The sequence below is a fragment of the Sminthopsis crassicaudata genome, chromosome 2, assembly GCF_048593235.1.
Source record: "Sminthopsis crassicaudata isolate SCR6 chromosome 2, ASM4859323v1, whole genome shotgun sequence".
Taxonomy (NCBI): Eukaryota; Metazoa; Chordata; class Mammalia; order Dasyuromorphia; family Dasyuridae; genus Sminthopsis; species Sminthopsis crassicaudata.
The window spans coordinates 537,970,857-537,997,529 of NC_133618.1; the positions used below are offsets into that span (position 1 = coordinate 537,970,857).

General features: G+C 33.2%; 1 protein-coding gene across 5 annotated transcripts in view; it reads right to left on the reverse strand.

Moving 5' to 3' along the window:
* MAP2K5 (mitogen-activated protein kinase kinase 5) overlaps positions 1-26,673 on the reverse strand; it is a 305,505-nt gene that overhangs the window by 205,901 nt on the left and 72,931 nt on the right. For all 5 annotated transcript variants that reach the window (XR_012486952.1, XR_012486953.1, XR_012486954.1 and 2 more), the window contains exons 7-8: positions 24,453-24,501; positions 18,281-18,345 (exon numbers count right to left, since the gene is read on the reverse strand). Coding sequence is in view for 2 of the 5 variants with exons in the window: in XM_074294728.1 (XP_074150829.1) it covers positions 18,281-18,345; positions 24,453-24,501 (114 nt within the window). In the remaining 3 variants the exon portion in view is untranslated. The remainder of the gene's footprint in view (positions 1-18,280; positions 18,346-24,452; positions 24,502-26,673) is intronic.

Genomic DNA, 26,673 nt, shown 5'->3' on the forward strand with positions numbered 1-26,673 from the left:
ATAGTGAGTATCAGATACTTCTTCAAGTGACTATAAGATAGAATAAGTTTATTTTCTTTCCCCCTCTCCCCCCAGGTTAACCTATCCCTGATCTGGCTGTAAACACAGTGGACTTCAGCAATGCTGACAAAACAACACAAGTCTATAAAAATGTCAATTTGATATGAAAATTGACATCGATTTGATCAAGCAAAAGCTTTTCCTTTTTATCTTCTGAAACAAGAATTTCATGAGTGATCACATGTATGACTAATTTGAATTGAGCTGTCAAAGTGGTAATGGTGATAAGGTAGTACTGTGGCTGGTCTGTGAATCAGAAGCACTTTCCCTTCATAAACCAAGTAGAATTATTCTGTTGAATTATTCCCTGCTTCTCACAGAATATATGTCAGGGATACTGTGGAAACAGAGACAGAATTATTTTGTGAATTATTTATAGAGTTCTACCAATTCTTAGGAATTTTTCCAAATGGATGGCCAATGGTTTATACCAAATCCAAAGAAAAGATTTAGTCATTAAAATGGTTCAAGTCATAGTATATAGCCTCAGAAATAATTAGCTAGTGGGTAATAATCTATTAAGTGAGTAGTAAAAAATGCTTATTTTCTTTCATGGTTATTTCTTAATAGGAAATAGAAAAGAAACTCTAAAAAAAATAAATCATTAAAAATGTTAGAATATTCCTTTTTATTTCCTATAACAATAAGGATTAATATCATTGCATAAAATCAACTTTCAGTTATTGTCTCTAATAAACATTTAAGGGGCAGCTAGATAGAGCAGTGGATAAAGTACAGACCCTGAAGTCAGGAGGACCCGAGTTCAAATTCATCCTCAGACACTTAACACTTCCTACCTGTGTGACCCTGGGCAAGTCACTTAACCCCAATTGCCTCAACAGGCAAACATTTAATAAATGCCTATTATGTAGAAGATAAAGTGCTGGTCAGGGAACATATGTGTATCATTCAGATCCTTTTCTTTCTGTCTTTGACCATTTAAAGAACTAAAGATCCCAAAGATCATTAGGATATTTATCAAAGATAGGGCAAAAAGAAAGTGAAACTTTGAGACCTTTGAATTTTGAGTAGATATGGTAAAAATTTTAGAGGGAGGAGATAAAATATAAATTATTTTTAAAAGTAGCTAAAAAATTATCTTGTTTATACAACCTCTACTCCTTATCAACATATAAAATTAAGTTGACCATAGTCAGACTCTATTAAATTTAGGGGTAGCTGGATGACACACCAGCTCCGGAAGTTAGGAGGACCTGAATTCAAATCCTATCTCAGACACTTAACACTTACTAATTGTATGACCTGGGCAAGTCATTTAATCCCAACTGCCTCACCAGAATAAAAAATAGAAAAAAAGAAAAGAAAACAAAGGCTTCTAATTATTAAATCTATTTACTAATCAAAATCAAATATAATAGTCTAACTGCAACTTAGTCAAAAAAGTATTTGTTTTATAGCTTGGGTTATTTCTAAAATTGCTTGGTGAAGTTTTGTTTGTTTGTAGACTTATCATTATGTTTAGTGTTCATGGTCAGGCACTGGAATTTTAATGAGCATGTTGTCACACTAAAATGTCCATCTACAGAAAAAAAAAAAACTTAACTTCTTTCTAGGAAATCAACACTGGCAGTTGTTGCCTCCTATAATAAAGACATTAACTTGACTCTGGCTGTTAAGATAGAAAATACAAAGTAAAAAAGCAGTTGTAAAAAGAAGCTATTATGTAAACTATACTAGATCAAACAACAATTCTATGCTAACCTTCCTTCTGCCTAAAATTTCATTACAGATGCTTGATTACTGATTGCAAAATGATTTGGTGTTAAGTAGCAAAATACTAAAAATGTTTGTGTGAAACAAACTGAAGCATTAGAACATAGCCATCAAAAACAAAACAAAACAAAACAAAACCCTCCTCAGATACATATCAATCCACAAATCAACATTAAAGATACGATTTAGGGAAGCTTTCAGATTTGGGAAAATCCCACATTTTAAATTCTTTTTCCCATTTATAGTTCTTCCATGAGTTGGAATCATTTTATTTATCTTGTTTAACAATTCACCTTAAACTCTTAGTTCCAAATGTGCCATGTGAGTTAATATGGTTATTACCATTTCCACATTTCTTCTTGATGTGATAAAGTTTCACTCAGGCCTCAATCACTACATGCAGCAGTCACTGAAATTCCTTGCAGCAATCTTTCAAAATATCTTTGAGAATCACCATACTACTGGCAGAAAGATTTCTTGATCAAATAGTCTAAAAGATGTGATGGGCAAACCAGAAAGGTAAGATTAAATAACATATAATCATGAGAATGGGAGAAAGAAATGGAGTAAGCGGGTAAATAAGTCTGGAAAAAAATAAAAATAAAGAGCAGTAACTTGAAATAATATGATTATAATTTAATCTTTGTTTTTGGTTTAAGCTAATGATAAGTAAACTTGTAAAATTGGAGGTCTAAGAATATTTATTTTAGGAAAGCTTTTACTATGCAGTATCTTTATGTGAACTGCTTGTTTCCAAATTTTCTAATTCTAGTTTCTTCTAAGAATATTTGGATGTGGTCAGTTGTTGGTTTTTAAGAAAGTAATAGTTTAAAGTGATTAAATGACTCACTTTTCAAAAGCGCATTAACTTTTTCAGGCCACTGGGGTACTATTTACTAAATTACCTTTTCTACCACACTCAATAGTACCCCAGTGGGCCAATAGAATAAATGCACCTCCGCAAAGTGAGTCATTTATTCCCCTTTCTCCTGTAGCAGATGCCATATATCCCTGGTGACTGAAAAATTAACACATTTCCATAGAGAAAAGAAAGAATTGTCCCATATTGGATGAAATAATTTGGTTATGAGTAAGCTTATCTTCCCCTAAATAAATGTAAAACAGATTAACTCTCCTCTATGATTTTGCCCTGAAAGCTGATGAAAAGCCAACAAACAGCTCATGAAGATTTCTCATTCTTACATCCTTAGGGTTTCTTTTTTATTGAAACTAAGACCTCAAAATTGGAACAAGATATAATTTTGAATCTGATGATGGTTAGGGGGAAAAAGTGCATGAGCCATAATTATAGCTTTGTTTTGAACTGACACTTTTTAAGTTCAAATATTTTAGTTATGAAATCAGACGTCAATTCTCAAAACACTATTATCCCATAAGAATTATGCTACATCTACCAGTGCAGCCTACTTTACAGTCTTGCCTAAAAAACCAATGGCTTCTCTAACGAGCATATTGTTGCTTCTAAGCTCTGTAAAGATAGGTAACCACTCAGATTGTTTTATGAGTAGCAATTGAGAAATTCACATTATATAATTAGCAGATGCCATTGCAAAACCAAACTAAGTTTTCAGAGCTATTAGTCCCTTGCTCTTCTGGAAGATGGCTACACAATGAAAACAAGACAACTTTAATTTAAGAATCAACCAGTTTCTAATTAAACTGCCATAGGCAGCTGGTTGGATAAGTTTTAATCAGTTTCAATCACCTATTGATTGGTATACTGAAGCTTAAAAAATTAAAAGTAAAAGATGATTGGGGAATTGTCCCATCTCAGAACAACAGTAGAGGCCTCTGTAAATAACTCCTCTTTTAACCATCAGCTAAATGAACACTTCAATACTGCAGTACAAAGTCTTCTGCAAAATTACTTTAACTAACAAGCAGAAATTTATCAGCTTCAGCCAAAATCAATGCTGAAATCAATTTGAACACTGGTTGTGTCTAAAGGGGCTCATTGGCAATTTAGGGAAATTACACCATGTAAATGCCTGTGCTTTAATTGAACAGTTTCATCAACTAGGCTGTGATTGCTGTCCATTCATTTATTTACTTTCACTGCAGCTACCATTCTGCAAAGGAATGGCTTTTGTCAGGCTGGAGAGAGGGCACTTTATCTTCATTTTATGCACTTTTGTGCATAACAGATTTCATGAAATAAGCAAGTCATGGCCAGGGTCAAACAAACCAGGAGGTTTTTTTTTGTTTTTTTTTTTAAATAGCAACAACCAATCCCACACAATCATTAGACTGCCTTCTTTCTTAAACAAGACCATGTGAAGCAATCTGAAGGGCTTCCACAGCACAGTCCAATGTGATTCTAATATTCTCTATCTAAAACCATGGTTCCCAAAGTGGGATGCTGGGGATTCACTAGGAATTAGGGGGGGAAATTAGAATTTTTGTTTATTTTCTTATCCGGAAATGAAAGAAATCAAGCTTTCCTAGTTATTAATAAACGGACTGGCAGTAGTGACCTCTTTCGGTCATGTTGTCATGTATGGTGGTAAAGAAAAGGACTCCCACAATATAAAATGGCCCCCAATCTCTTTCTTGGCTTTTGGCATACTGAGACATACTGCAGTTTATGCATGCTGAGTTAAATGGTAAGATAAGATTCTATTACCTAATTTTAACTTAACTAATCTTTACAAAATGGACATGAGACATTAAAAGATTCCTTGAATTAAAAATAAGACCAATGGGAGCACAAGTGAGAAAGGAAATGGCTAAGCTGACACTTCAATTCTTCATGGAGCTAATTAGGAACGAGAAAAATCAAATCAGATCTGATAATACTGATAGTCAAAATTATCAAGATTACATGAAATACGTTCATAACTAATATTGCTGATCATAATTCTAACCCTAAGCATACCATCTTCCTTAACATATTATATGAAGCAATCAGTTGGCAAGAAATTTCAAAAATAAGTTTTCTCATCACCCAAAAAAGTCATCTTTGTTATCTATTAAAAACCATCATGCCTGTACAATTTTTAAGATTGGAAACAGAATGTTCTAATTTGCTTAAAAATCTTACAAACTAATTTCAGTGAACCTACTTGTTTTTATAACACTTTGCATTCGGTTTGTGGGCACCAAGGAAATGGAAATCTATTAGCTGAACTTCAATCAAAAACCTTTAAATTATTGTTGGAGGAGATTGAAAAATGAGTATTAGCATTCTAAACAGCAATTTGGAATTAAGCCCAAAGGACTATCAAACTGTGCATACCCTTTGACCCAGCAGTGTTTCTATTGGGCTTATATCCCAAAGAGATCATAAAAGGAGGGAAAGGGACCCACATGTGCAAATGTTTGTGGCAGCCCTTTTTGTAGTGGCAAGAAACTGGAAACTATGTGGATGCCCATCAGTTAGAGAATGGCTGAGTAAGTTATTGTATATGAATGTTGTAGAATATTATTGTTCTATAAGAAATGATCAGCAGGATGATTTTAGAGAGGCCTAGAGGGACTTACATGAACTGATGCTAAGTGAAGTAAGAAGAAACCAGGAGATCATTGTATATGACAATAAGAAGATTATACGATGATCAATTTGGATGGATGTGGCTCTTTTCAACAATGAACAATGAGATGATTCAGTCCAGTTTCAATGGTCATGTGATGAAGAGAGCCATCTGCAACCAGAGAGAAGTCTGTGGGGACTGAGTATGGATCATAACATAGCATTTTCACTCTTTTTGTTTTTGTTTGCTTGTACTTTGTTTTTTCTCACTTTTTTTTTCCCCTTTTTCATCTGATTTTTCTTGTACAGCATGACAGATGTGGAAATATGTATGGAAAAATTGCACATGTTTAGCATATACTGAATTACTCGTTCAATTCTCCTCCAATATTCAAGTTTTGCAAGGGTCAATGTTCAAAAATTATCCATGCATATGTTTTGAAAATAAAGCTTTGATTTAAAAAAAAAGAAAAGAAAAATGAGTGTTAGCATTTTGTAAGCACAGCGAATGATGCACTTCTTTTAAATGGAGCCAGGTGTTAATATAAATACCATTTTCAGCAATGACAGCTATTAAAATTAAATATCAGAACAATGTGAATGAAGAACCGAACCTTTGGATCACTGTCACTCATGATTTTCAAGTAATGAAACATATTCAGGCAAGTTTTAAAAATAATAATTTAATTATATTAATAAATTTTATTTTAAATATTACTAATTATATTTTAATAAATTAATTACATTTAGCAAAAAAAATAAATAATTATATATTTAGTAAGAAGTGCAAAATAATTTTCATTGTTTATTTGATCTTCATTTAATCCTTTTAAAATTTGTTTAGTATATTTTTATAATGCACATAATATACTAGAACATTAAAATATATAATTTATAAATAATAGTTCATATATTGAGAGTGCATAAGTAATATATTGATAAGAGTAAGCAGTAAGTAGGTTAGAGATAAGGGCTCTTAAGTAAGAAGATTATAAAGCCAAATGCTGGACACTGAATTTAAAATACAACCTGACTACTGCTTTTGAGGGAGATACTTGAATTTTCAAAAGCTGTGATTTTCTTAATCTGAGTCATTGCTCTACCAACACATGCAATAGCCACTCCACATCTTAGTAGATAATTTTATATGATGGCCAAAAAATCTTCATGTGTCAAACAGGAATAATAAAAGTACTTGCCTCACAGGGTTATTGTGAGAATGACCAGAAAACAATATATGTAAAAAGCTGTGCAAACTTTAAGTGCTCTACACATGCGAGGAAAAATTTCTTATTTCTGATGATGAGCCATGACAAGAATGTCACTAGATCTGTACAGGAAGCATTCCCAACTTAGTAAGACTTACCCGAACTCACTAGAGTACTCTGGCATGGTCTCTGAAACCAAGGGTCATCTTCCTGTACCAGAAGCACTGGTGCAGATTGCAATATGGTTATTTCTAACACATTTTAAACAATTTGCAGAGAGCTGTATATAAGAAACTGGCCCTTGGTTTTAATACCTGCAGATATACACCTTGTTTGGTATTTGTTTCATTCAATTTAATATAGTCATTCCATGTCAACAAGACTAAACAAAAAGGGAAAAAAAAAAGATGCAAGTAATACTATTTAACTGCCTATGTTGCAATTTGCTGATTTTATATAAGAACTTTAGCTGTACAAAATTCCACTGTTATAATACTGGTTTTGAAAAACAACCCATTCAATTCTCCTCCAATATTCACATAATGATTAATGATAATGACAGTAATAACTTACTTATCTAACACTTTAAAATCTTCAAGTGTTTTATAAACATCATGTGCTCATTTGAATCTCATGATAGCCTTGGTTAGGCTGGTATAAAAGGTATTTATCATTACTCTCATTTTACAGAAAAGGAGACAGGCTCAGGAGGTTAAATGCTTGGTATCTTGTCATGATGTGTCAGACATGGCACTTGAATCTGATTCCAAAGTTTTCTCCAATATGCTATGCTCCATCACATACACATATTCTCCATGTGCACAAAGAATATAATTGAATTAGATAGTACATGGTCTACACTGGGAGAGCTCTTTCACTAGGAGGTTCCAACATTAGAATGTGCACTTCTATTTGAGTTTGATACCACCACACTAAACCAATGAATCACACTGACTGTGTATGAATCACAGGTCTGAACCAACCAAAACAAAAATACACACTCTTATTTGTAGACTAGCAAGGTATTTTATAATAGTATTTCATTCTGCTAACAAGATGATATAAAAACTAAATAACTATGGTTTTATAAAATCCTTTGAGGTTAATTGAGAGGCCACTAAGGGAACTCAAACAGTCAATTCTTCTTTAAATGTCTGTGATACATTTAAAAACATGATAAATAGGAATGGAAATGGGGGAAGGAAAGGAAAACTAGCTTCATTTATAAAGATATGTCAAGCAGAAAAAACTAACAGGACCAACGAAGATTATGAAAAGAAAAGCATAATTATATGATGACAATAAAAAGACAAAAACCAATCTACATGATCAAATGAACAGCCAATACTGTGTGGCTTGTGACCAAAAGTAATATTCCTGACATCTGGATAATTAAGATATATATGTGCATATAAATATGTATGGATACAACACACACACACACACACACACACACACACACACACACACACACACACACACACACAGAAAATTGCATCAAGAATGCAGAAACAATTATTCACCCAACCTAATTTAGTATCTCATCATGTAAAGTACAGGATAGTAGATTCATATGTAATTTAAGGACAGTAATGATTACAATAAAAATTAATTTAATGGGAGAGACAAGTCCTATGAAATGTCAGAGAGCATGCAGTCACTAACTGAACTAAAGGTTGTATCTCACATATTAGAAAAATGGAGACAATTTTGAGATGAAGAGATTAAAACCATTTTTAGTCACATGAAAAAATGCTCTAAATCACTATTGATCAGAAAAATGCAAAAAGACAATTATTATTAAGACAACCCTGAGGTACCACTGCACCCCTCTCAGATTGGCTAAGATGACAGGAAAAGATGATGATGAATATTGGAGGGGATGTGGGAAAACCGGGACACTGATGCATTGTTGGTGGAATTGTGAATACATCCAGCCATTCTGGAAAACAATATGGAACTATGCTCAAAAAGTTATCAAACTGTGCATCCTTTGATCCAGCAGTGTTAGTACTGGGCTTATACCCCAAAGAGATCTTAAAGGAAGGAAAGGGACCCAGACAAAATTTCAGTCATTTTTCTTTTGTGCCCTTACATTTCTCTTTCTGAATCTTCCATCAATATGCTAGTGTACCTCTCATACTACCAACTATAACTCAGGTACTAATACCTCCCCACATGCCTGAAATCTGGAAAGATTTTATACATTCTTAATAAAAATTAATATTTCCTAAGAATTACAGGTCTATTTCAGGAGGAAATCAATCTAATTGAACTAAATCATGATAATATATATGATTAATAGTCTTTTAATTTTCTAAGACGGGGTAGAATTTCAGATAATATGAAAAAAAATATTCAGAAATTCCAGAAGTGTAGAGGAAGACATTTTTAAGAATAAAAACTCATGATACATAAAAGTCAGTCTTATCAAAGTCTTCACCCCAGTTCAACTCTCAGATGCTAGCCCCATTTTCGTAACTGTCCCAAGTTTTTTTCGTTAATTGTTCCGTGACAATAACTGCCATGACAATTCACCAAAATATCTAAAGAGTACACTTACTTGATAATGCACACATTCTTATAAGTGCAGACACAATCTGATCAACTTAAATTTACCTTTTAAATGTAGCCAAACTTTTTTTAAAACTAGTTTTCTGTTAGTAATTAGGTAAAGTCACTTGGCACTACTCTGCCTCAGTTTTCACAATGATCAAAAACTTGTCCTACTTAGCTTACAATGTTGTTAGACACATACAGTGAGATGATAAATGTTAGAATACCTTGAAAAGTTAAAGAACAATTAAATCTCAAGGTACAATAAAAGTATAAAGACATAGAACTGTAATAATTATAATATAATTAAAGTCCCTCTTTAAGATTGGGAAGGAAGAGTATCAAAACAGCTTATATAGGCTTTAAAGAGAGAACAGGTCAAACTTTCATTTATTCTACTTAATCCTTTGCCGCAGAAGGTAAGGCAGTGAAATGCTCTAATCTAAGAACCTCCTAGAGACAAAAATTGAGGGGCAATTAAATATCTACCTTCAAAATTTATTCCATGTAACTTATTTACTAACAAAATTCTACTATATATCATTTAGTTAATATGACAAGTGGAAAAAAAATTTTCTTCTTAGTTTTTAGATAATTTTTTTCAAAATTTAATTACGGTTTAATCAAGGCTTTATGTTTATTGACTTAAGTTTATTGTTACACTTTGCTGCTACAATAAGCAGACATAATAGAATCAGTATGTCTGAAAACCTTAGACAATATATAATTTCCAAATACACTAAGCTTGTTAAAATGCTATATTGATTGTGCCCTAAAGCAAATTCTAATTTTGTCTGAACATTTTTCATTTCATTATTTGATTTTGCAACACAAAAAACTATGACCTCTGCTTTTGGCAATAAAGTCACATGATCTTTAAAATTTTTTCAAAATATAAAAACACTGATATAGCTTGAGGAAAGAAGAGACAGTATAGTACAAAGTTTAAAAAAAGACCTCACTAAAAATTAATGTTAAGTATACTGATGTACCTAGGACAGTTAGGTGGTGCAGTGCATAGAGCATTGGGCTTATAGCCAGGAAGATCTGAGTTGAAATCTGACATTTCCTCAGACATTTCCTAATTGTATGACCCTGGGCAAATCACTAAGCTCTGTTTGCTTCAGTTTCCTCATCTGTCAAATGAGCTGGAGAAGGAAATTGGAAACCACTCTAGTATCTTTGCTAAGAAAACCCCAAATGGGATCATGAAGAGTCAGACATGACTGAAATGACCGAACAACAATTGTGCATGCTATGCATGTTTTAGATCAATACAGAAAACTCTCCCGATTTTAGTATACTTGCAACTTAGATTCAGAAGTAGAATGTATATATTCTTTCCATCCCTCCAAACAGACTTTAAACATTCCATATGGTAGCAATTTCACAAAAATGTGGTTCCTTTCAGACCCAAGTTATCAATGATAAAGCTAAAAGAAAAAAAAAAAATTCATGGCAGAAAGGTATAAACTGTAAATGCTTTTTGGACTTTCTGGTGAATTATTTTTCAAAAAAGCAATTTTAAGTAAATACTCTAGATGCCATAGGATACAAATATTTTCCTCAGCTACATGCCAACCAAAAGCCTACAACTTCCCTACACATTAACTACTGTAAGAGAACTGAGAAAAATTAGAAAGTTTGTTATTCATCTAGAAATGTATCACATACAACAGTATAACCATGTAAATAAATAATCTGTGAATTCAATGACTAAATTTTAAGTTTTTATACATATAAATAGATCCAAAGAATAGCCCAAACAACAAACTAAGTTGGATTTACTTCAGAAAGAAAATTTTTTTTAAAAAGAAAATCACAGAATTTGAGTTAAAAGGAACCTTAGAGGTTATGCAAGTAATTTCCAATTCCAATTAGATGAATTGTTTCTACAGATAATTATCTATCTAAATTTTTCTTAAATATCTCAAACTAAATGGAAGCTCATTATATTCCAGTATAGACTATTCTACAAGACATACAATTTATTATATGCCTACTATATGCAAGGCATGATGAAAGTTTTTCTGGGCCACATGTCTTTTTAACTTCTACAAAGTGATTTGAACCCAGACTTCTAGAATAAACAACAACAAAAAATTTCTAACATCCTTTTACTCAACAGTTCTTTAATTATTTTAAGGCAACTGACATTAATTCAACTCTTTAAAACTGTTTTTCATACTTCAACTGCATTCTCTGGTGTGACTTTGGTTCTCTGAAACACTTTAATCTCATTATATTTTGCTTCATTTAACTTTTATTCAGGTTCATGAGTTATCTACTCTGTTGGAATGTGAGCTCTTGAGTGCAGGGAATACATCTTAAACATCTCTTTACCCCATACCAGTATACATTATAAATTCTTGTGTCAGTAAATATCAATGGGAGAAAAAAGAAGAAAGGATACTATTTCCTAAGCCCTCATTAATATGGCTGTCCTTCTCCTACATGTATTTAAAGTTTGCCAATATGCATCTTAACTTGACAATATTCCACAACTATGGTCTGTTCAGTGCTGAAAACGACAGAGCTATTAATTTCTATGATCAGGACACTATGACACTATATGTTTACTAATTTACATGCATCGTGTTAAGGTTTTTTTTTTTTTTTCTCTGTTTTGCTACATCACCTTATTGGCTCATATTGAGCTATAAGTAATTAAAAATCTTCTAAAATTATTCCTAACAAAAACAGTATATACTTCGACCAAGGCTCCTTCTGTTTAGATTTGTCAGAGTTTGCTTAACTTTACCCATTCTACTACTTTTTTTTAGTTTATTAATAAAAGATTTTAGCTACAAGAAAACATTAGTACAAAACTTTGCCTTTTAAAAATTTTCTTTCTTAAAAAGAAATGTAGGTGGTAAAACAAAGATTCAGCAAGTTCTCGCTGAAAAAAATTATTATAAGGTATTGATTTTTTTTTTTACCAGACTCAATTGACTGAAAAGTTGTTTGTATAGCAATATTAGCCAAACCAATATGCTGGAACAATTTCGTTACCCATAGTAATCAAGTGAATTTCTGAAATATAATTATAATGTCATAAAACTAAAGCCAACATACCCCTTCTCCAAGCAATAAAGCTATAGAGGCTATAAAACAAAGGGAAGGGGGAAGACTATATAAGTAAGATTTTTAAAAATGAAATTTAGTGTCTTTCAAAAACACTACTACTCCCTTTCTTTCCCTTCCTTTAAGCCAAGGTTAGCATGAAAAGTGATCAATACTTCAATCTCAATAAACTATTTCAATAATAGTTAATTCAGGTGGAAACAGAGTCTGAAAATTTCTGTTCAGTGACCTGTGACATCCTGTCATGTTTGCTGAATGCCAATAATACATCATTGCCATAATGGATATGACTAAGTGTAAAGTTGTAGCAAAGTGGTGGGGCTGGTGGAGAGGGAGCAAAGGAAAAAAAGATGCATCCAATCACATGAACTCAGGTTCATTTCTTAGATTCTAATCAATACTACATACATTGTCTCCTGAAATGAATCTCTAATTGTGAACACTGAGAGAAGGGCAAAAGTGAAACACACCTAATTAATTTTATTTGACAAGTGCTTATTGATTTTTCTTAAAACATAAATATCTGTCCATAAAAGGTACTTTAATACAATCCAGTCATATAGAAAAATTCAATTTTGGATTCAGATATTTTATTTGCTAGTTTAAAACATCATGATCTTCAGCACAGGATAAGACTATTCATTTGATCAGAAGGTTAAAGTTAAAATAAACCAAATAGTTATCCTAAATCACAGGCTAGTATTTATTAAAACAGCACTTAGAATATTTTACCTAATTTCCAAGGCATATTTTAGACAAAAAAGGAGTAGGATATGGAACAATGATGCCCTGAATCCTTAAAGAACCTGGGAAAGAGTGAGTTCATGGATGATTTCAGATCAAGTATGTTGTTTTGATTTGGCATCCTTAAATATGTTAGGAATAGGGAATATAAGATCTTTCTTGGTATTAAGAAATGTTCAATACATGCCACATAAAATAAAACAGAATAAGGCATGGAATACATGGAATTTTATTATCTGAAAATTATAATTTAATGATGCCTTTACACTCTCTAAGGCTATTTATCATCACTAGCTCTAAGTTTGAGGGAAGAGGTAGTTGAAGAATATTAAATTTCGTTTAAGACATTCCTTTTATTGATGCAGATCAGAATCCTTGTATAATTTCAAAAGAAGGTGTGCAAAATTTGTTGAGGTAGAAAAACATAGCACCCTGCATCACACCCATTGATGAGCTCTTCTTAACTCAGCAAGGCCAGTTATTGAAAAACTGACAAATCTTATTAGACTGTCTAGCTCTGGATATTTACAGGTATTTTTTTTTTCCTACTTAATTTAATTCAACAATACTTAGTATGGACCTAAGTTGTTCAGGGTATTATGCTAGACACTAGGAATATGAGGACAAAATGAAAAAAAAAAATGTATACAGAGTATAAAGCTTATACTCTACTAGGCATCATTAAATTAATACCTAATTAATCAAATAACCCAACATATGAGACCTTCAATTTATCCTATTATCTTCTTTAAATAAATGGGATCAAATTTACTTCCACTTCAGACATCAAAGAACAAGGAGAAACAAAACATTGAGTCAACTGACCTTTTATCATTCAACATTTTAAAATGTTTGCATTAATAATAGCACTACCATGGGGCAACGAGGTGGATAGAGCACCATCCCTGAAGCCAGGAGGACCTAAGTTCAAATCTGGTCTCAGACACTCAACACTTCCTAGCTGTGTGACCCTGGGCAAGTCACTTAGCCCCAATTGCCTCAGCAAATAACAGATAAAGGCAATGCTAAAAAGGTTTTTTATACTACAATATTCTATGGATGACAGCTGTTGCTAAACCACTTCCTTGCAAGACCTACATAATTGAATAGAAATGTCCATTCTTTTAGCCAAATGGTCTACATCAAGATATGACCTTACCAATAGACCTTCTGGGTCTGTATGATCTGACTAGAAAAATTTAATTTCTTCTTCATGTAAATACCTGTTTACAAAATCATGTCTCTGTACTATGGTACAGATGAGGAATCAGGCCCAGAAAAGCAAGGTAATTTGTCTAAGATCACACAGCTAGCAAATGGCAAGACCAGAGTTTGTTCCTTAGTCCTCTGACTTACAATCCTCTGTTTCTAAAACTATATTCCAGAGAAGCTGCTGATTTGCATCAGAAGGGAGAGTTCCCACATTAGGAATTGCCCACACCAATGAAATACAAGTCTGAATCCCTTCCAATATATATAGCAGTAGAAATGAAATGACTAAAAAAATAAGATTTGTGAGCTATATTTATATTATAAACTACAGTGTTATAGAAATGACAAGGTATCTAAAAAGAAAACTTCCATTTTATGTTTTAATTTCTCTTTTTCTAAAATTTTCTTTTTAGGAACAGTGAATATGCTTGAACTATTTATGATATTTTCTCTACAATCTTCCCAACAATTCTAAGAAAAAGCCTCAATTCTTTAGAAGATGTCTACTTTACTATCATACAACAAACATGAAAAGCAACAGCTTTCTTTTCTTGTCTATTTTATTGCAAGAGTTGCTTTCTCTATGTTTTCTTTTTGCTGGGCAGGACTATCTCCAATTTTTGAAAGGATAGAAATGTTATTAACTATCAATAATATGCTTTGTAGCCCCACAGGATATCTTAACTCCAAAAAACTCATAACCTATGACCAACATACATACCCAAAATATCTCCTCTTTTTCCCCTGTAAGTGGGAAGGTACTGATTACAGAGTTTTAAATTATTACTCTGTATTTACCAGTTATTACATATCACAAGAAAAAAAATTGAAGGCCATTAAGAAGTTTTGTTACTAAGGCATGGCTTAAAAAAATTTTTTTGATGTCACTTACTTAGTGAATCCTATAATATAACCAATTTGTCTAAAAAGCCCCATTTTTGTAGTTCATACCATTAAAATAAACACAGTATGGAAGGAAGTCAAACAAAACAACAAATGTTTGTTTTTCTGATACCATGCTACAGTAGATCCCCAGTTTCTGCCAAACACTACATCTATAATGAGCCATAAACCTGAATACTCACTCATGGACAATAACAACCAAACCTGACTAAGAACCTTAAGGGGTGCAAGTGAGAATAAAGATCAAAGATAATGGAAAAATAAGCCAGACAAGATAATAAATACTAAGAATTTTCACCGTGTCTTTCTCAAGGACTATAAAGGCTTTATAATAAAAAGCAAATGAAATTATTACCTTCTTTATTCTTCAGCATAACTTCACTATGAAATTTTGAAATATTAAGACAATGAAAATGATCACTCAATATAAAGCTATATTAAATTATATTATTTTTAGTATGCTATCTGAATGACAACAGATCCTTTTTGACTGAAGGTCAGTAAACCAAGAGGTAAAAAGCCTGAAGATAAAAAGTTGAATTAGCATCAGCTGATGGGCAGCTGCCAGATGGCTAACAACTCCACAAAACAGAGAAAGATACACAACACAAACACTCGCATATCCATTCATCCACCCCCACACACACAACTTTATACATTTATCTTATACAGTTTTAGGGGAGAAGGCCCAAGGAAACTCTCAGATGATATTGCACAGCTAATTTTCTTATTTCAGGGGCTGAGTGATAGAGAAAGGATGTCAAGTGATTTGGGGGGTGGCGATGGAGAGGAGACCTTCTTAACTGTGGAATAACCTTGGTGTCACCCAAGATCTGGTCTGATGAATGTTGTCCCACAGTTAATCAGACCATCTAGGTAGAGTAGGAGGTCTCTAGTTAATCTCATCAGAATGTCTAGGTCAGACGGGAGGACAGAGATAGTGTCAGACCTCCTATTGAGATGGAGTCAGACTAAAAGTCTGTCTTTAATTACACAACCCTGCAGGCTACATTTCTTTGACGACTTAGGCTACTATCTCTGGAGAGATAATTTCCCCAAACTCAAAGCAGCACACAGATTTTGTACATTTTCTCCACAGAACTAAGATTCTAAATGTATGTGGATGTTTGTTACCTTTAATGCATAAAATTTTGAAAAACTGACACTTCTCTTTGTCTCTATTTTAGAACACAGTTATTCACAACATAGCCTTTGATTAGCATGTTTTGAGGGTTATATACTACCATTTTTGGTGAAATAAAATATAAAATAGGGAGAAGCACAAAGTGAAATTTAATAAAGAATGCCACATTTCTAGACTATACCTGAAAATGACAAAAGAACCACTAAATTCATTCAGGATTCAGAAAGAAGACTTGATGGTATTCCCTACCATTTCATTAGTGATAAAGTTTTTTACCTTGGCTGCTTTTTTTTCTTGATTCTTCAAATACTCTATTATTGTCTAGACTCCAAAGAAGAATCAAAAGGAACAAGATAGAAGTACTCAAACATCCTCAAACTTATCCCTAAAGAATTCCCTCTCCCTCAGCTCTCTAGTTCTGGCTATCAGCTTGAGGGCCCAAGGAAAGAGAACTATTGAGACTGATTATTGTTTTGTACAGGTGACTCATATCCCATGCTCTTTTCTACCTCATCCAAGTTCTTAGCAAATGGACAATAATACCACAGCTATTGTTGTCTGATGCTAGATTTGAACTTAGGAAGATGAGTCTTCCTGACTTGAGGTCCAGAACTCTATCCACTGTATCATGTAGTTGCGCTAATACTACAGTGAATGATAGGAAATGGTTCCTAGAAAAGCTCTGTCCTTGGTCACCGATGGTATGAGAGGGAACAATTCAAGTTAAACATAAAGATAAAGGAGAGGAGACAGATATGAAGAAAAATTACTTATAGAAAAATAGAGGCACTTCAGGAGGACAGGCAGAGAGAAACAGAACTGTGGTCTTTGACCTTTTTAAAAACAGCAGCATTTTTGTTCTACTATTTTAAAACATAAAATTTAATTTAAAAAAAAATCCAGAGGAATTTAGTTGTAAATATTTTCTTTCTCACAAAAGATCAATATTTTCTTCTCTAAGATATAACAGGAGTACTAGGCTTTTAGAACAGGTGTTGACCAGAACTAAAGTCAGACAGAATAGCTGAAGTCCAGATCTGTGACTCTCCAGACAGCTCAAAGGACTGGACCTGAGGCTAAGGACTTGATTATCTTCCAAGAAACATTTGGTTTGATTTTAGTCAAGGTGAGGACATCCCCTCTTGGAATCTAAGAACATGCCCCTTTTGCAGTTATAATGTGATTTTCATCTGTATTCATGCTTTTAGTCAGAACTTAAGGATCTAAGGACATTATTAACCAATTAGAAAATAAATGGGTTATTTTACAACTTTGGGAGTACATGTTACTATCAAAGTTAAAATATCTAAGGTATAAACAAGATCATAATAGGATGCAGGATTACTGTATATATGGTAAATAGCTCTCTGGAGAAAAGCTTTATTACTCCCTCAGGGCTTTCTTACAGAGTATGGATTTCTTAATTCCTACTGGAATATTTTTCATACACCACTGAAGACTATTAAGTACCAGATATTACATTATGTAGTTTAAACTTTTTACTACTGTGTAAGAAAGACTTCCCTGTCGAGAAAGCTACTCCTTTGCTGTTACAATTTTTAAAATATTAAAATGAACACTCCTTCAGGGTATGAGCAAAGCAACTGAAATTTGGAAGAACTTTATAACTTAACATATTCATCAATGTGTAGAAAACCTCTCAAGGGAGTCAAGTGAAGAGAGAAGGAAATATAACAGGAAGAAGTTTTTTTTTTTTTTTTTTTAATAACTTTCAGAGTGTTGACACAGGGCAAAGCAATGGTATTTATAAGGTTTTGCTTCCATTGGGCATTGATGTAAACATTGGACTAGCACAGGATGCTAGCAAGTTTAAAAGGAATAATGGTATTAAAAAAGGAGTGAAGGAAAAAATGCATTAAACTTTAGGTCAGTTAAAGGTGTATTTGCTAAAGGTGGCCTATTAACTGTTCACCCAGGAGAGACTCAGTCTCAGAAATATTTAAAAGGCAATATAAATGCACCATTCCACCATTTTTTGAGAAAATAGATGCCTTGCAGAATCTGGAGTCAAATATGAAAATAAAATCTAATTGCTGATGGTCATTTAACATCTTGTTACAGACAGCCCGAATCACCTTTGGGTTAAACTGGATCCAGAAAGTTTAAACAAAATGGACTACTCACTTGTAGACTGTGCCTCCATTGCCATGACCGAGGGTGTCTCGATACCGTATGTCTTGTTCATTCATCTCCACAAGAAAGAAAGAAAAACAAAAGGGGTGTCATGCTGTGGATGGAAATGTCAAGGAAAAGCCACTCCGGGCCATAAACAACAAGCAGTCTGGGTCATTTCAAGTTCAGCTGCAAGAACGAGAAGATCAATACAACATTTGCTGTCCAATTTATAAAAGACGATACCAAGGGACAAAGTGATGGAAAGTTTAATGACAATTTGTTTGCCTGGGTCATTTCATTAAAGTTTGATAAAAGATGTCAAAATGGAATGATATAACATAGCTCAAAAGGGTCAGGTCAGAGATACTGATAAGAAAAGGATCCCCAGTACTGCAAAGAACCAAAGCCAAATGGCAATGAACATAACCAAAGCCAGAATGAAAAAGAAATACATACAAACCACAGATAATACTAGCATCTTTTAAATGATCTGTAAAGCAATCCATGTGAAGAATTCAATAAGTTAATACACAACAAACTAATTGGATAACCTACAGTGATTTTCCAAATGCAAGGTATAGCTGCACTTTGCAAGTGGTGAATCAGTATTAATATTCAGCAATAACATGGTGGCACAAAGCCAGGTAGAAGATATCCTATGCTGATGGAAAATGTCCAAGTAATGCATTTTAAAATTCACATGCTGTCACATATAACAGTGCAAAAGGGGGGGGGGAGAGGAATATGGCATAACACCAACAAATTAAAGCTATTTTTGTTGATGCACTACACCATGATAATATTCATTTGACTTTTCAACTTTAGTGGTTTTATGCAATCTTTTCTAATACAAATATTAATCATATTTTTATCACAAGTAGAAGGCACTTCATTTTAGTGCTCAGTAAACAATAATTTAGAGTTTTCAAGTACTTTTAAATAAGCTATTACTGTTCACATGTTTAAGATCACTCAGATTCTATTTGATGCTGTTGGTAATTTTCTACAAACTTGGTCCAGTCACTTAAAAATTCAGTGCCAACTTTATCTATTCACTAAAACAAATTCAATAAAAGTCTTGTTTCCACACAGCTAAAGCCAGGGAAAAGCCATCGTAAGCCCTGAAAAAAAAAAATCAATTTCCTGGGAATTGTATACCTTGCATGGGCAGAAAATGGATGGAGTTTTTAATTCAATATCACCTGGAAAAAAATAGTTTGCTTTCAGACCATTGTAGTAATGCTTTAAATATTTTTCTCTATTCTAAACTTCAACCAAATGAATAAACTAGAGCTTCATTTATCAAGGGAAATATTTTCCTTCTATACATTTCAGAGGTTGAGGCTTCTGAGAGCTGTGATAATTAAAAGTACAGTGCAGGTTACAGAAACAGCTTCCTTCCCAAGCCATTCTACAAACAATCCTAAAAAACATATTGACAGATTAATGTGTAGAGGCCAGTTCAACACCCAAATTAATTGTAGTACAAACTGATTGATGCTATTTACAATCAGCTAATTGCTGCAGTTAGTTTGGTGGAGAAAAAAGACAAAGCAGAGAAATTGGCTAGTATCTTTTCCTATTGTGGGATTTTCTGTGGTTTATAAACTTTACATTATTGATGAATATATGGAAAAACATATCTTGAGATATGTGTTGGGAAGTAACATCAATTTCAATTTCATCTGTTACTATTAGTTGGATGAAAGCAAATCTGAGTTTTAGAGCACTTTAAAAATGTTTATTATTATCTTTCAAGTATAGCATATTTTAAAAGTAAAGTAATTTGAAATGAATCATTAACTTCTTAGCAAAGGTTCTGCTTGATCTCTTTAATGAAAATACAAAAAGCTGTAATTAATAGTATCTTTTGGCAAATCAATACAATCCTATAATCCTTGTAAAAGATTTCTGAAATAGGTTAAATATGCCCCCAACAATGTAGTTTGAACTATTAAGTTTTTACTGAGAAAACCTATATATAGGCTCACAATTTTTAGAAAAGGTAAATTTCAATGTAGTTCATGTTAAAATATTCATAAATTCTGAGTTAAAAGTTTTCAATAGGATAAATGGGTCACAATCCAAGGTTTTTTGGGATTCTCTGGGGATAGGAAAATATAGCCAACATTAGTCTTCTCCATCTCTTTACTCCCAGTTCAGCAATTTCATGATGAGCAATCCAACTTCTTCCCACTTCCAATACACACCCTAGCTAGCATAACATTCTGTAAATCAAAGTATCCCCCTCAGGAAAAGGTCAGTAATCTTTGCCCTAGAGGATCAAGACAAACCAAGAAAAAAGTGAATAAATGTTAACAAAAAATCCAGCATATGGCTTTAATGCTGATTGGGAGCATGAGAGGAAAAAAGAGTACTACTCTTTCACCTTTTGTCTTATCCCAATTTCTGGCTCTAAACACAACCTACAAAATAAGAAGTGATATACTCAATACTCCTAATCTGGAGTTGAAAACAACCAGGATAAAAAGGCTCTGAAGTCAGAAAATCTGAGTTTAAAGAATATCACAATTAGATTTAAGAAGACACTGGAAAACATCCTAAGGATTTCCTATTTATGATTAAAATTTGCCAAGTTTACATAATAGTAAGAAAATCAGACATGATCCAATGCCATGTCATTTCTTAAAAAGTTTAACGCAAATAAAAGCCAGGGTAGGAAAATGTGTTTTTTTGCTAAAGATGCACAAAGGAATCTATTGAGTGCTGTCTCATAAGTAAAAAGTAATTTTTTAAAGACTGAGAAATATTCAAATTTATCTGCTTTTTCACTTAAGAAATAAAATTCTGCACCCAAAGAGGAGTGATATTTAGACAGGAAAAAGTTAATAGAGAAAGTAACATATATAAGATAACAAAATGTGAGACAAAATATTACAAAAGATTTTTCTAGTTGTCTTAAAAGGAAATAAGGTTCACAGTAAAAGCAAAAGGTACCAATATATTATGGCATGAACTTTAGGCTTCTAAGTTGGATAAGAATAGTTCCATTCAAATTTTTCTCATTCTATGTGAAGTTTTATATACAGATGACAAAACTAGCTTTCTATGTGGAAAGTTTTTATAAAGTTGATGAATGTCTCAAAACAACTCAAAGTTATAAGATGAAGTTTAGTTATATATCTGTGATTTTATATTTGACGTACCAGCAATAACAATGTTCTTATCAACTTGGACTAACTGTCTAAGTAATGGGGGGAAGATAGGCATGGAAGAAAAGATTCAAGGATTTCCTTGGTAAAACTACAAACTGCAATCTGACCTTTGTTAGATACTTGTAATCAGCTGCAAAGCCAGAAACAATAATATGGAAGAGATGATACTGAACTAGACTGGGAAGAAGCAAATACATGCCAGAAAGCACATGAGATACAGAACTTAAGTTAAAATGTCTAATAAATATGCAAAAAATAACTCATTTTACTTTTTTTTAACTAAAAAAAAAAAAAAAAAAAGGAAGGTTCCAGAATATACAGATAATATAAAAACAACGATTCTACCACTAAAGACTAAAATCTAAACTTCAAAAGAGAAACTTGATTGGACACAAATTAATGGAATTAATGGAAAAAGGGAAATAGAATTCAATTATGGATCAGCAAACAAAACATTCTTTGTTTATGTTTGCCTGTCTTTGGAAGAATCAGTGCTCATCTCTTAGAAATCATTAAAACCAAAATGCTCAATTAATCCTTATTTCATATGTAAACCTCTGACAGAAACTAAGTCTTATCAGTGGACCTTTGCTTCACAAATCGAAGCAATAACGGTTTTAGAAAGCAGTCACACTCTATGAGCAGACAATTGGAGAGATTTAGTAAATCCCACTTTATAGAGCAGAGACTAATCGGAAAACACAATCCAGTCAAATGTTTCTTATGAACTGTTGACACTATATCAATGCTGAATCAATTGGTGGCATTTACTCTGAGTGACAGAAAAGAAATAAATATTTATATCACATAACCTATATCAATGAACCTAGGCAGAAAGCTATTTCTAACCTGTCAATATTTGATTAACTTGAAGAATCATGTCTCCTTCTTTTAATGATTAATATGAATTCCTTATTAAACCTAAGTGGAGACTAGTGGAAAGGCAAATCATTATTAATGCTCGAGAGCATAAACCACCAAAATTAAAAAACAAAAAAACAAACCTATGCTCAAATGTTAAAGTAATGCCATGTGTAACTCACACATGCCACACCAATCAGAGCCAGCATTCAAGTTAGAAGAAACATACTAATCTACCCCACTGCCCATTCCTACACGACTGCATCATTATTCATTCACTTTGGGATTATCCAACAACACTTGCTCATTCACTCCACTATGTCCTTACTCACCTGAAGGAGCTATTTGGTCAATTTATAATATTTTTTCTTTAATTAATAAAAAATTGAAAAGCTAAAGGCCACATGTGAAAAATAAAGTTAAGAGATTTTGGTTTTTTATTAGTATGGCTATCATAGCCCTAAAATTTTCAATATTTTATGCCTTCAAAAATTTCCCTGTAGAATTTATATTGTAACAAAGATGACTGACCTATGATTGAACATTCATCATAAACTTCTTCTTTTACCCCATGGTGGATAAAGACTGATAGTATTTTATTTTTAAAAAGAAATCTATCATAACTAGTCTACCATTACTTGAGCAGAACACATTTCTGCCAATGTTTCTACTTCAAAACAATTTTATAATAACTGTTTTATAGTATAAAGGGCACAGGTGTGTTTTATAAGTGAATTAAATAAATACCAGCATTAAAGACACCGTGCATTCTATTCTTATATTTGTTTCGAGGCAAATTTTGTTTCAAATTAATTATAAATGAATGTATACAAAATAGGGCCAAATGTATGCATTATATCCAGCCAATTTCTCTGGTTGATTAAACAAGTATTTTATAATATTATCAAATTTATGAAAATGATATATAGATAATAAATGCTCCTTGTATGCATTTAGAATATAGGAGATCGAATTTATACAGTCTGTATAACATTGAAAAATTTATTTCATCAAGCTTATTTTATTCTATACCCACCAAAAACCTCACCAATCCTTTCTAATCATATTCAAAGGATTCTGTGCTAAAAAACAAACAACCAAGGCGTCCGGCGGCCTCCTGCTGCCGTCGTCCTCTGTTAGGGGCCAGCGTCTATTAGGCCACAATGTTACAGGTGATAGTAAAGGACAAGCGTGAAGAGGCAGCTTTGTCTTCCTGACATGCTCTACTACCAGCACTCAATTCATGAAATGCCAATGAGGCTCAGAGAGGTCAGTGTGAGAAGGCACTGAATACGCATCTGAGATAATTAAGATTTCAGCCTTCGAAACATGGAGGGGAAGTGAACAGCAGTTAAGAAAATCAATAAGTCTTTTATTTGCAGTGACACAGATGTCTCAGTCAATAGAGTCTAATAGGCAGGCTTGATCGCAATGGACAGGTGCCTGCTTCCCAGGCTATCAAAGGGCTCCCACTATAACAAACATTAAAACTTATTTATGTTGCTATTGAAGAATCTAGTATCCTGTAGGTGGCTTAATTTACCAGTATACATTTAAAAGCATTATACTTCCTTAGATCTGTCCATCTACCTGAATAAAAAATAGAGAGAAATAACTGGCCTAAAAGTCTACCTGTCCATCAATTGCTAGTTGAGGCCATTTGACTTCAGATGGCCTCCTGGGTAGACCAAGGTCACCCAAAGCAGAGGAATCGTAAATGCCAGAAGGTCTCCTATAATTCTGTTCCTCTAAAAAGCAAATGTTAGCTTCAAAGTAAAATGAGTAGTTCAGAATGAGATGGTATCTTTCTTTCCCTTTTTCTAAAGGCCCAAGAAGAAAGTAACTGGTGACCTCTGAAATGCAAAGGTCATCTGAACAACCTAGGGGTCAACACAGTTATTTGAACTGATTAACTTTTTTTTTTTTTTTTTTTTGAACAGAGGTGGCAGTAGGGTGGATATGGCACTTCAATCCACTGAGAGTGAAAATCCATTAGCATTATTTGAAAAATGTGCAGTAAATTGCTCTGCCAATCAAATTAAACCACGTAATTCATTTATGACATAAAAATATTCTTGAACTGTTGTTATAAAAACAAAATGGCTGAAAAATTGTGTTTACATCTTACATGTAATGACACCTACCTGGCCATTGGCTAAAATTTTTTTCAATTCAGCAGAAGACTTCTTTAAGCTGGAAAAGCAAGATATGTTCAATGACAAGGTGATCTGACAGCACTAAGCATCACATTGAGAAACAGTAAGCTCAAAGTACCTTTACTTTAACATACAGTAAATGGGACACAGTTTTGGTTTTTTTTGTTTGTTTGTTTGTTTGTTTGTTTTTACAATTCTACTTCTCCAATGTATTTTAAAATCATAAGAAGTGATGTTACACACAGCAAAAATTATTTATAAAGACCTTGGAAATTGATTACCATTACCTATTTATCATTCATTAATTTGAACAAGTTAAAGCTATGCAACAGAGCTTTATATAATATGTAGCAAGGATATTTTAAGAGACAACTCCAGCCCATTAGAATTTTACAAATCTATCTGTATCTATCAGCAAACTAACTCCATTATTGTGGTACTTTTCAGTAAGACTTTATTATTTGCAGAGAGCTGTCAATTCATAAACTAGAAAGATTAAATATTGTCTACAGCAGGAGTGGGGAACATTTATAACATCATTCATGGGCCATGCAAAATTACCAACCTAAAAATTAGCCAGTTATATTTGGTCAAACATTTAATTAACCAAACCCCTAATGTGATGACTGGAATTGTTGCCTTGGCAGGGTCAGACCAAATGATTTCACAGGTCTTATATGGACCATGGGCCAGACATTCTTCACTCCTGGTACACAGTCTTAAGATGCTCTAAGGAAGCATGAATTATCATGGTGGCCAAAAGTCCAATTCTTAATTGTAAATACAGTAGTAGGCAATGAAATTTATTGTAGGGAAAATATGATAATTATAGAGCTCATATGATCAGAAGAGCAAAGATTTTGAGCAAGAAGAATCCTTAGTGATTAACTGCTCCTATATCTTCACTTTAAAGATAAGTATATTTTTCAAGGTTAAACAAGTCAAAATGACAGGACACTCAGGTCTAAACCTGTATCCTCTAATTCCAATTCTAGTCAGCTTTGTTTGCTAGATTTTGTGGAATCATTTTCCCTAGGTAGATACCCATGCATAGATATATCTGTGTAAATGATTTTAATGCTACTTCTAGAGTTCCCTGTGAGAAAGTTCTTCTCCCAAGAGAGATCAGCATCTTTTCTGCATCCTCTGAACTCAGAGAAGTGCCTGAGTCACTGAGCAGTTCAGTGCCCTGGCTGAGGTCATGTAGGCAGCATGTCTGAGACATAGGACCAGAACCCAGGTCAGCTGTCTAGACATTATACCAAGCTGACCAACTAAGGCACACAAGAGGGAGTGACTTTTAGCTAGTAACTAGCAATCAGACCTCACTGATGCTTTCCTTTTATACTGTAGTGCCTCACAATAGACACTTATCTGCCAGGTTAAGGTATTATGAATGATAGAAAACTCTGGTTTATCCATGCAAATGAGAAATTAATAAAATATACTAAGAATCCCAAATCTTCCTAACCAACAAACTCAATCTTTGTCCTCTAATATGTCTACAGATACTAGAAAAGAGAAATGTTAAATTTAAATTTTACCACCTATACCTATCCTTTGGGCAGAATAGTTAATGAATACTACAATTTCAAAGAATTGGGCAAGTACACAATGGACAAAGATTCAGAACTAATAACTCATAAAACCTTACCATCAGTCAGTGAATAAGAGGGATTATAACTGGTCTAGCAAAGTCCAAAGAATGTTGTTATTATTGTAGTAAGAAAAGTAAATATGATTGGCTTTCGCAGAAGGGTTAAATTTATATAATCCAGTCAATAAAGAAATTATTTATTATTAAAGGCTAATTATGTGCCCGCACTGTGCTAAACACTGGGATACAACGAAAAACAAAGGAGAGTGGGACTTAAGGGACAGGGATAGACTGAGAAAGGCCTTCTGAAGAAGGCAGTATTTAGGTTAAAACATGAAGAGAAGTCAGGGATGCTTAGGTACAGAGATGAGGAGAGAGAGCATTCCAGGCATGAAGGGCAGTCAATGTGAAAACATGGGATTGGATGCTAGAATATTATATATGAGAAATAGCAAATAAATTACTATCACTAGATAATAAAGTGTAAGAAGTCTACAAAGGTAGATAGCAGCTAGGTTTCAAATGGCTTTAAAGAGCAAATCACACACTTTACATTTGATTCTAGAGCTAAAAGGGATCCACCAAAGTTTACTAAGTGGGGTAAGATATATA